A 9,937-nucleotide genomic window follows, 5' to 3' on the forward strand; every position below is an offset into this window, starting at 1 on the left:
GGGATTCCGAACTCGCGTGTGGATTTCATTTGAATCTCTCCCCCTCCCAGGGAGGGTCTAGTCCTGCGGAGAGAAGTCAGGTGGTATACTCGCCCTCCCCACCCTGTCCCCATCCCCACCCCCACAACGGACTGAGAAGCAGAGGCTGCCGCATGTCACCCTGCCCATGTGGCCAGCATAATCTGGAATTTCAGGTCTATAAATCACTGGCAGGGGGCGGGGTGGGGGAAGGGGTTCATAAAGCTGTTCTCCCATACTTGTCTGCCCGCTTGACCTCTATCCCCTTCTCGAGACACCCTCCCCCCTCCAGGAAACTGGCCTAAGGAGGGGCCTGGGCGTATATAGGGAGCCGCTGTGGGAGGGGCTGGCCAGAGAGGCTACAGGCAGAGAAGGTGAGGAGGGGGCCCTGCGGGTCTGGATGCGGAGGCCAGCCCTGAGCTCTGACCAGCGACTGCCCCATCCCAGCCTTGGTTTCTTTTTTTTTTTTTTTTGCGGGGGTGGGGATGGCACGCTCCCCGGCTTGCAGAATCTTAGATCCTCAACCAGGGATTGAACCCACATCCCCTGTAGTGGGGGCGCAGAGTCCTAACCACTGAGCTGCCAAGGAAGTCCCTCCTCTTCTGTAAAATGGCCCACTGCCAGGGTTATGGGCACACTGGATACCAGCCTGGGCCCTGCAGAGAGGTGGGAGCAGAACCTGGCAGCTGGGGTGGGGAATGGGGGCAGTGGGTCCTGCCCAGCAAGGCCCGCCCTCCTCTCCCAGCCTCTGCCCGGCCTCATCCCTGCTCATGTGTCCCAGGCAGGACTATGGCTTCTGCGGCAGCAGCAACGACAGAGAAGGGGTCTCCAGTTGTGGTGGGTCTGCTGGTCGTGGGCAACATCATTATTCTGGTAAGACATCCGCTGGGAGCCCAGTGGGCAGGTGAGGAGGAGGGAGTCGTCCTGAACCTGTGCACGGGGCGGCTGAGAGCCCAGGACCCACTTAATGGCCCGTGTCTCCTGGCTTCTCAAGTCAGAACGGTCCGGATTTGGATCCCAGCTCTGCCTCTCCCCAGCTGTGTGAACTTGAGCAAACAACTTGACTTCTCTGTGCCTGCTTCCCCATCTATAGATTATGTCTTCACTGTGGGCACTGTTGAGTCGATTAATCCTCAGATTAATGGTCCTCAGATCAGAAAAAATGCTTGACAAGTGCCAGCTGTCATCATCAACATGATTTTGGACATAATGCGCCTGCTGGGTGCGCAGGAGGCCCATAGCAATGAGTAACAGCAATGTCTTTTAGTTGTCTGATACCTGCACATGGAGCCAGACCGCCTGGGTTCAACCTCAGCTTTATCACCTGCTACTCTGGGATCTGGGGCCAGTGATGTAATCTCTCCAGGCCTCAGCGTTCTCATCTGTAAGATAGAGATAAAATAGGAATGCTGAGAGGATCAGATGAGTTACTGGATCTGTGCTTAGGCCAGAGCCTGGCACACATGTTGCTATTGGTATGGGCCATCACCACAGTAGTATAGGACAGCTGGTAACGATGGTGATTATCACATGGGAAGCAGTTCTGGGGATCAGTGCCCACAGTAAATACTCTGTGAACCTTGGTCTGATTGTTGGCAAAGGTACCAGCGAGCAGTCTTCCTCTTGCCTGTTTCCCCATCCCAAGAGGTAACCAGATTTTTATTTTCTCCAATATTCCTTGAACCAGATACAAGCAGATAGAAACTCTGTACCTGTTTTCTCCCTTTTCTTGCTCATTCTGCATCCTTCCCTGTGCCTCCCCCATCCTCCTGCTCCCATTGTGTGTAGGCCCCTCCACCCCAGGCCTCAGCCGGCCTCCCCACCCCTGCCCACAACTGCAGAGCCCCCCGTTGTGTGGCACCCTGGCTCCTTTATTCCCTGCAGTGCTTCAGGGAATAACCTGGTGGGTGTGTGGCTTTCCTGCATGGGCAGGTGTGTCCGGAGGATCGATTCCTGTGAGTGGAACGGCTGGACCGAAGGGTCAATGCCTTTGTCATTTGTTCTGGCCACAGCCAGGCTCCTCTCCTCAGGGAACAGCAACTCTCTCCAGGAGACCCAGCATCTCCATGAGCTCCAGGCTTTGCATGTAGTGTCTCCTCATATCCTTGAAGTCTTCAGCAGCTGGGGTGGAGGTGGGGTTCAGGGGTCTGGCTGGGTCCTCCCTTCCCTCTCGGTCCCCTGCCCAGCTTCATCCCTGCTCATGGAAGGGGACGTCTTTGTCACTCCTACTACTTTGCCAGGAGGGCAGTAGAGGCTCAGAGTGGGGAAGGCACCTGCTCACAGAGACTCATGCAGGTGAGCCAACCGCGCCTGCCCAGGCCCTGCTGACTGGCCGTTCTGTCCAGCTGTCAGGCCTGGCTCTGTTTGCGGAAACAGTATGGGTGACCGCCGACCAGTACCGCGTGTACCCACTGATGGGCGTCTCGGGCAAGGATGATGTCTTCGCCGGCGCCTGGATCGCCATCTTCTGCGGCTTCTCCTTCTTCGTGGCGGCCAGCTTCGGTGTGGGCGCAGCACTCTGCCGCCGCCGCTCCATGGTCCTCACGGTGAGGCCCCGGGAAGAAGGGATGGGCATAGGCCGGCCACAGAGGTCATCCTCACAGAGTCGTAATGCCAACCGCACAGAAGCCACGAGTGCGCCTTCCCGGGGGCACTGCACCGGGGCCTCCTGGCAATCACGTCCTCTCATCTGTCCATAGACGAGTAACCTAGGCTCAGCTGTTACTCTTACTGGGAAAACTAGGGCCCACAGGAGGCAAGGAAAAGGCTGCACAGGAAGATGGGTCTTGAGTAGCAGGACTGGGACTTGAACCTCAGCTAGTTGGTCTCCAGGGTCTGCACTTGTGAGCTCTGTTGATGACAATGACAAGAAGAATAGCACAGCTGCCATTTAATGAGCGCTCCATGTTTACATAGATTAGTTCATTTGCGCCTCACCACCCGTCATGAGGTGCCGTAATCATCTCCATCTTCATCCTCATGAACCCATTTGACAGAGTTGATACTGAGGCTCAGACAAATGAACCCACTTCTCTGGGGTGGCACAGCAAGTGAGTGGCAGAGCCAGGATTTAAACCTGAGTCCGTCAGCACTTGATCCTAGGCTCTTTGTCTCTGCCCACAGCAATAACCCACACTCCCCCAAGTACCTCTCATGTGCCTGACATGAGGCTAAGCAGTTTAGAAAGTGAACGCCTTCAAGCCAACCAGCGGCCCTCTGAAGTGAGTGCTTCTCTACCCATTTACCAGATGAAGAAACTGAGGCTCAAAGAGGCCCACAGACCAGATGATAGGGAAAGCCGGAACTCCAATCCCAGCCCTACTGACCCAGAGCCAACATGGGGCTTCCTCCCCATCTGAGGGCTTTTTAGATTCCCAGGAGCAGCTACTTACCTAATCCACAAATGTGTATTGAGCAAGAACCATGTGCCAAGCCCTGTGCTAGGCACTGGGTTATTTAGTGAGCAAACCACAAAAGCCCTGGCTGCGGGGCAGGACACTGTGATGGGGGAGACAGTGGCCAGGGAAGGAAGAGCTGGAGCTGCGGAAGGGAGAGTGGAGAACTTGCAGGTAGAGTGAAGCAGAGGCGAGGCTGGGGGAGGGTGCAGTGGAGGGGGCTGTGAACCACGTGTGTGGGGGCTGGAGCCAATTGTGGGGAGGTAGTGAGAGGACCTGAGGGCGGACAGGGCAGGAGAACACTGGGGGATGGGCGTGGCGATGAGGGGAGTGAGGGGAGGTGGGCCTGGCCGGTGGACCTGCAGGCCTTGGTAGGGACTTTGGCTTCGCTGTGTAAGATGGAGCCATGGAAAACACTCTTTTCCGTGCCTTTCCTTTTATTCTTCTTTCCTGCATTTAGTTCTCCGGCACAACAATTTTCCAGTCCTAAAAGTCCACCCAACTAGTAAAAGGAAAAAAGTCTGTGTCTCCCCTGTGAGCTTGTCATTAATCGAGACACAGAATTTTCTTTAATTATCATGAGAAATTTCAAACAGACTAGAGTGAATGGCACCATGAACCTTGTGGACCTATCACCTGGTTTCAACAATATCACCCACACGTCATCCCCCTACCCCACCCTCTGCCTGCCCACATTTTTCTTTCCTGGGGTATTTTGAAGTGCATTCCAGACACCAAGTCACTTCCCTGTCAATACTTGAGTGTACATTTCTCTGAGCGATAAGGACATGGTTTTAAAGCAGCCAGGTGTGCTGGCCCACAGCATCTCATCTGGGCAGTGAAGCTGGCACATCCACACTCCACCCTCTGTTGCTTTAAGGGTAAGGGGAGGGGACAGCTGAGGGTCAGAGAAATAATTTTCATTAAACACCAAAGGGTTTCTTTTGGGGGGGGCGGTGCACAACCAGTATACCGTGGGCACACCCTGTAAATTTACCCCACTCCCTTCCTATCTATCTTCCAATACCCAGCCTGTGTTCAGATGTCCCTGATGTCTCAGGAGTGTCTTTATTTTTTTCTTTTCTATAGTAGACATTCATTTGATTGCATCCAAGCTAATAGTTAACTTCAGGGAATACCTTACATATTTTTAAATTTCATTTCCTCCTAACATTTTATTGAAAACTTTTCAAACATACGGAAAGGGTGAAAGGTTTGCACAGACAGCACGTATGTATCCACCATGTAGATGTTTCCTTTCACATTGTGCCTGCTTAGTCACTCAGTCTTGTCAGACTCTGGGCCCCCTGTGGACCGTAGCCCCCAGGCTCCTCTGTCCATGAGGATTCTCCAGGCGAGAATACTGAAGTGGGTTACCATGCCCTTCTCCAGGGGATCTTCCCAGCCCAGGGATCGAACCCAGGTCTCCTGCATCGCAGGCATTTTCTTTACCGTCTGAGCCACCAGGGAAGACCTCCATTCACATTGTCCTATACTTTTGTAAACAATTGCGTTTCTGGGAATTCCCTGGCAGTCCAATGGTTAGGAAGTGGTGCTCTCACTGCCGGCCCCTGGTTCGATCCCTGGTCAGGGAACTAACATCCTGCGAGCTGCAGGGCTCAGCCAAAAAAAAAAACCCACAAAAAATAAACCATTGCACCTCTGTCCATGGACCCATCCCTTGAGGGGTGGGACCTCACAGGCTTTGCCCTGATGGCACTGGCCTCCGTCCCTCCCTCCATCTCTCCGCAGTACCTGATACTCATGCTCATCATCTACATCTTTGAGTGCGCCTCCTGCATCACGTCCTACACCCACCGAGACTACGTGAGTCCCACAGAGGCCAGGGGAGGGACGTGACTTCTGGCGGGGGGAGTTCAGTGAGGGTCTCCAGACGTGGAGGTCGAGCTCTCTCCCCACCCAGCCTGGCTGGACCCTGTTCTTCCTGGCCCTCTGCAGATGGTGTCCAACCCGTCCCTGATCACCAAGCAGATGCTGACCTTCTACAGTGCAAACTCGGACCAGGGCCGGGAACTGACCCGCCTCTGGGATCGCATCATGATTGAGGTGGGCGACGGTCTGCAGTGTTGGGGGGTTGGGGGTGAATCTGGGGCTCTGACCACAGAGGTAATTAGGGCTTCCATGATGCCCACTGGTGGATGATATCTAGAAGGTTCTTAGAAGGGAGGGACTCTGGTTGTTGCCATTTTCCAGATGAAAAACCTCAAAAGAGAGAACAGCACTTGCCCATGTGGTTGGTAAGGGACAGAGCTGGGGTCAAACCTGGCAGCCGAGATCCAGAGCCCCTGCTCCGAACCATGGCACGCACCGTCTTAATAACAACAATAGTCATAATAGTCACTGCAGACATCAACCAGCACTATCTTTTGTTTAGCGCTGTTCAAAGCACTTTCAAGCTTCCTTAATCCTCACAGCCAGCCCATAATGGAGATCAGCTCTTAGCGATAAGGAAAGGGAAGCAGGAAGTTGAGGTCACATGGCTGGTCGGTCACAGAACCAGACAGACTCAAACCCGGGCTGCCAGGTTCTAAAAAACACATGTTAATTAAACTCAGTGTGATACAGGAGCACAAAGGGAGAATGTTGAGGACCCCTCGGAAACTGAGGTCCCCATTTGCTTCAAGCTAGCCAGGACTGGAGCCCACGTTTGAAGGAGCCTATGTTTTCATCATTTGAAAGCCACAAATTAAACACCCAGAAAGGCCAGGAGAAGCCAGAAATTGGCCCCTTGGTGTCATTTGACTCTTTTTGTTGACGGCTAATTAAAAAAAGAAAAATTTTTTTCCAATGAATTTTTTTTTTTTTTCAAAAAAAAAAAACTATAAATGTGGGTTTGATCCAAATCTCCCATCAGCCTTGGGGTGCTGGGACAAGTATTGCCTGCTCCTTGCTCACACACAGACACTGGAGTGCAGGCCCATCCTGGCCTTCCTCGCTGTGTGACTGCAAGGGAGCATCAGTCCTCTCTGAGCTGGAGCCCGCCTGACCCCAGCCTCTCCCTCCAGCAAGAGTGCTGTGGCACGTCAGGCCCCATGGACTGGGTGAACTTCACATCTGCCTTCCGGGCCACCACCCCAGAGGTGGTGTTCCCCTGGCCCCCGCTGTGCTGTCGACGGACTGGCAACTTCATCCCAGTCAATGAAGAAGGCTGCCGCCTGGGCCACCTGGACTACCTGTTCACCAAGGTGTGTCTCTTCCTGCTGTGTCTGTCAGTCTGTCTGGCCCTCTCTGGTTCTTCTGTCTCTTTCTCCCTCCTGTCTGTCTGTCTGTCATCTCCTCCCCAACCCCCATCTGACTTTCTCAACCCTCCATCTGTCTGCCCCCCACCTCTCCCCGCCCCGCCACCTCCCTGTGCAGGTCAGCGGGATGCATACCGCAGGTTTGGTCTGACCCAGACCTGGCGACACCTGAAACTTTTCTCAGGTTGTCTAGGGAATCAGAGCAACAAGAACAATACCGGCAGCACACCACCAATAACCACTAACATGTCTTGAGCCTTCACTTTGTAGCAGGCATCCTTCTAGGTGCTTTACATTTTCCTTTTTTACTTATTTCATTCTCACGGCAGCCTAATGAGGTAAGGTTGCAATGTTTTCATTTTATAGATGATGAATCTCGCTAGTGAGGGATGGAGCTGGGATGTGATTTCAGGCAGTGAGGCCCCAACCAGGTGCTTTAACTCCTGCAAGAGGAGTGCAGAGGCAAAGAGAGAAGCCAGAGGAGGGGAACCAGTCCCAGTGGGCTAGGGGGGCCCTTCAGCGCCATGTCTTAGATCGAGTATCATGGAGAGAGGAGCCTGATGCAAATCATCACCCCTCTAGAGTCAGACAGCTGTTCCTTGAGCCTTGGCTCCGTGCAGAGCACTGACACACCACATCTCACAGAATCATCACAGCTACTTTTTGGAGGGTGAAAGTGCAGTCGCTCAGTCGTGTCCGACTCTTTGCGACCCCATGGACTGTAGCCCACCAGGCTCCTCTGTCCATGGAATTTTCCAGGCAAGATTACTAGAGTGGGTTGCCATTTCCTTTTCCAGCGGATCTTCCCAACCCAGGGATCGAACCCGGGTCTCCCACACGGCAGGCAGACGCTTTACCGTCTGAGCCACCAGGGAGATAGTGCTGTCAATATTGCTATTTCCCAGGTGGGAAAACTGAGGCTCAGAGGGTCAGAATCACAGCTAGGCCCCATAGCCAACAAACGACAGAGCTGGCCCTCAGCTCTGCCCTGCTGACTCCAGGGCACACACCCTGAACCTTTATTCTTGGCCACTTACAAGTCGGATCGAGCAGGGGATCTACATGAAGGCAAGTGGTGTGAGGCTCTGGCCCTGCTCAGCCTCACCTCTAAATGAGAAGCTTTTAGAACTGGTCTGATCCTAAAGTTAAATTTCAAACCTTTGGAACTTGGGGGCAGCATGGAAAGCTGGCTCCAGACAGAATCGCCCTCAGACTGCACCATCAGAGGCAGCACCTGTTTGTGCAGTCTGGGTTATCGTCACAGCCCTGACTCCCCGAAATCACCCTGGGAGGGAGACACTGCTATGATCCCCAAGGTGAGAAACCCCACCCTCGGTGATCCCACAGGAAGAAAAGCAAGACTGGAAGCAGGAAGTGACTTCTCCCAAGGGTGCCCAGTGACTCTTGCTTTCAGCAGCCAGCCCTCCCTGGGCATTATCTCACACTCCCACTTTCCCCTTGCCCAGGGCTGCTTTGAACATATTGGCCACGCCATCGACAGCTACACGTGGGGCATCTCATGGTTTGGGTTTGCCATCCTGATGTGGACGGTGAGAGGCGGAGCCTTTGAGCTGGGTAGGATGGGGGTGTGAGGCGGGAGTACCCCTCACCTGACGCCTCCTCTTCAGCTCCCCGTGATGCTGATAGCCATGTATTTCTACACCACGTTGTGAGAACGAGAAGTGAAGGCCACGTGCACACCCGGCTTCCTCCTCCTCCTGCTCTGGCTTGCTTCCTCCCGCTGAGACGGCTGACTCGCCTCTCCCTGGCCCACCTCGCTGGCCCAGCCCTCCCTCCACTCCAAAGATGTTTTACCAGGTTTCTGAACCCTGCTGAGAGTTGGGGTGCCCTAAAACCCCTAGACATCCTCCTACTAAGGACTAAGCTTCCAGCAAATTCTCTAAGGGATGTGTAGCATGTATGTACAGACCCTTAGTCCTTAACCTCCTTTCACTAGACTGATTCACTAGACTGGCCCATCTTTCAGGGTCAACTTCAAGTCCTGTCCTCGGGGGGCCCTTTCCTGATCTCACCACCCCATTCACAGACACCTTTCTTATAGTTCCCAGAGCTCCTCCTCCATGGTGGATGTCGTCATCATCACTGAATAGTTTGTGATTGTCTGTTTAAATTCTGGTAGAACTGGGACTGCCATGAGGAGAGGGACAAATTCTGTTATGGTCACTTTAACATCCCCCGCATCGCCTGGCATGGGGCTGAGCATGGATATTCAATAAATACTACTTGGATGAGTTCATTTGTTTTCTTCTAAAGCCAAGGTAAATGAATAAGAACTTACAGTGGAACTAGCAGAAACCCAACCAGCACTGACTGAAACGTACAATGGAATGTACAGGCTCATGTAACCAAGTCGGTAGTGCTGGCTTCAGGCATGTCTGGATCCAGGGGCTCAATCTAGGTTTCCAGGAAACCTGCTTCATTCTCTGGCAGGATGTCTCTGATAACATCAGACTGACATTCGTATAGCTAAGCAACACAGCAGTGAGAAAAGGCCTCTTTCCCAAAAGATTTCACCAAGGTCAGGAATTAAATCTCACTGTGTTGGTTTAGGTTTTAACCCCACTCTTCAGTCTGGGAAGGGAGAGCAATGTGGATTAACATTCCTGCTAAGGATGCATCTAGGGGTGGTGTTAGGAAGGGGACTGGTTATCAAAAGAAAATCAAAGTGCAGGGCTGCTGGGCCAGTACAGGTGACAAACATCCTCCTTTATGGTCGTTATCTGGTCGCCAAGTCCTGTCCAACTCTTTGCGACCCCATGGACTGTAGCCCCCCAGGCTCCTCTGTCCGTGGAATTTCCCAGGCAAGAATACTAGAGGGGGTTGCCATTTCCTTCTTCAGGGGATCTTCCCTGACACAGAGATTGAACCTGTGTCTCCTGCATTGGCAGGAGTATTCTTTACCACTGAGCCACCTGGGAAGCCCCAGACATCCTCCTACTAGAGACTAAAGCTTCCAGTAAGTTCTCTAAGGGGTGCATGAGAGCAAACAGTTTAAGAATCTCATCATTGTTCTTTTGTTCTCTCTGAAGCAGGCCCATGCTCTGGCCATTTGACAGTGGTTAGGCCGTATGGGGAGAACTCTTCCTTACCCATTAAATGAGGTTTGTCAGGGTCCTCATTTCCTCCACTGGTCTGCAAATGGCCTGCAAATGCTGGAATCAAATGTCAGCTTTTGAAAACATACTTTAATGGTCAAATCTATTACAGTGAAAAATTGGAAACAACAGAATATCCATCAGCAGA

General features: G+C 52.9%; 1 protein-coding gene across 4 annotated transcripts; it reads left to right on the forward strand.

Annotated features, from left to right (window-relative positions):
* UPK1A (uroplakin 1A) lies at positions 1–8,925 on the forward strand. Of its 4 annotated transcripts, none has more exons than XM_069550648.1 (8): positions 1–684; positions 800–891; positions 2,364–2,564; positions 5,166–5,240; positions 5,373–5,480; positions 6,440–6,619; positions 8,140–8,223; positions 8,302–8,925. In XM_069550648.1, the coding sequence occupies exons 2-8, from the start codon at positions 808–810 to the stop codon at positions 8,344–8,346; spliced, it is 777 nt and encodes a 258-aa protein (XP_069406749.1). In that variant the 5' UTR covers positions 1–684; positions 800–807; the 3' UTR covers positions 8,347–8,925. The 4 variants fall into 4 exon arrangements, with proteins under 4 accessions (XP_069406749.1, XP_069406748.1, XP_069406747.1 ...); XM_069550647.1 differs by having other exon boundaries at positions 122–194; XM_069550646.1 differs by having other exon boundaries at positions 224–392.
* The last annotated feature ends 1,012 nt before the right edge of the window (positions 8,926–9,937 follow it).

The sequence above is a fragment of the Ovis canadensis genome, chromosome 14 (assembly GCF_042477335.2).
Source record: "Ovis canadensis isolate MfBH-ARS-UI-01 breed Bighorn chromosome 14, ARS-UI_OviCan_v2, whole genome shotgun sequence".
NCBI lineage: Eukaryota > Metazoa > Chordata > Mammalia > Artiodactyla > Bovidae > Ovis > Ovis canadensis.

Coding starts and splice junctions, on each gene's coding strand:
- UPK1A (XM_069550648.1), top strand. CDS start 808: ATGGCTTCTGCGGCAGCAGCAACGACAGAGAAGGGGTCTCCAGTTGTG. Junction 892..2,363: donor TGGGCAACATCATTATTCTG/GTAAGACATCCG, acceptor CGTTCTGTCCAG/CTGTCAGGCCTGGCTCTGTT. Junction 8,224..8,301: donor TTGCCATCCTGATGTGGACG/GTGAGAGGCGGA, acceptor CCTCCTCTTCAG/CTCCCCGTGATGCTGATAGC.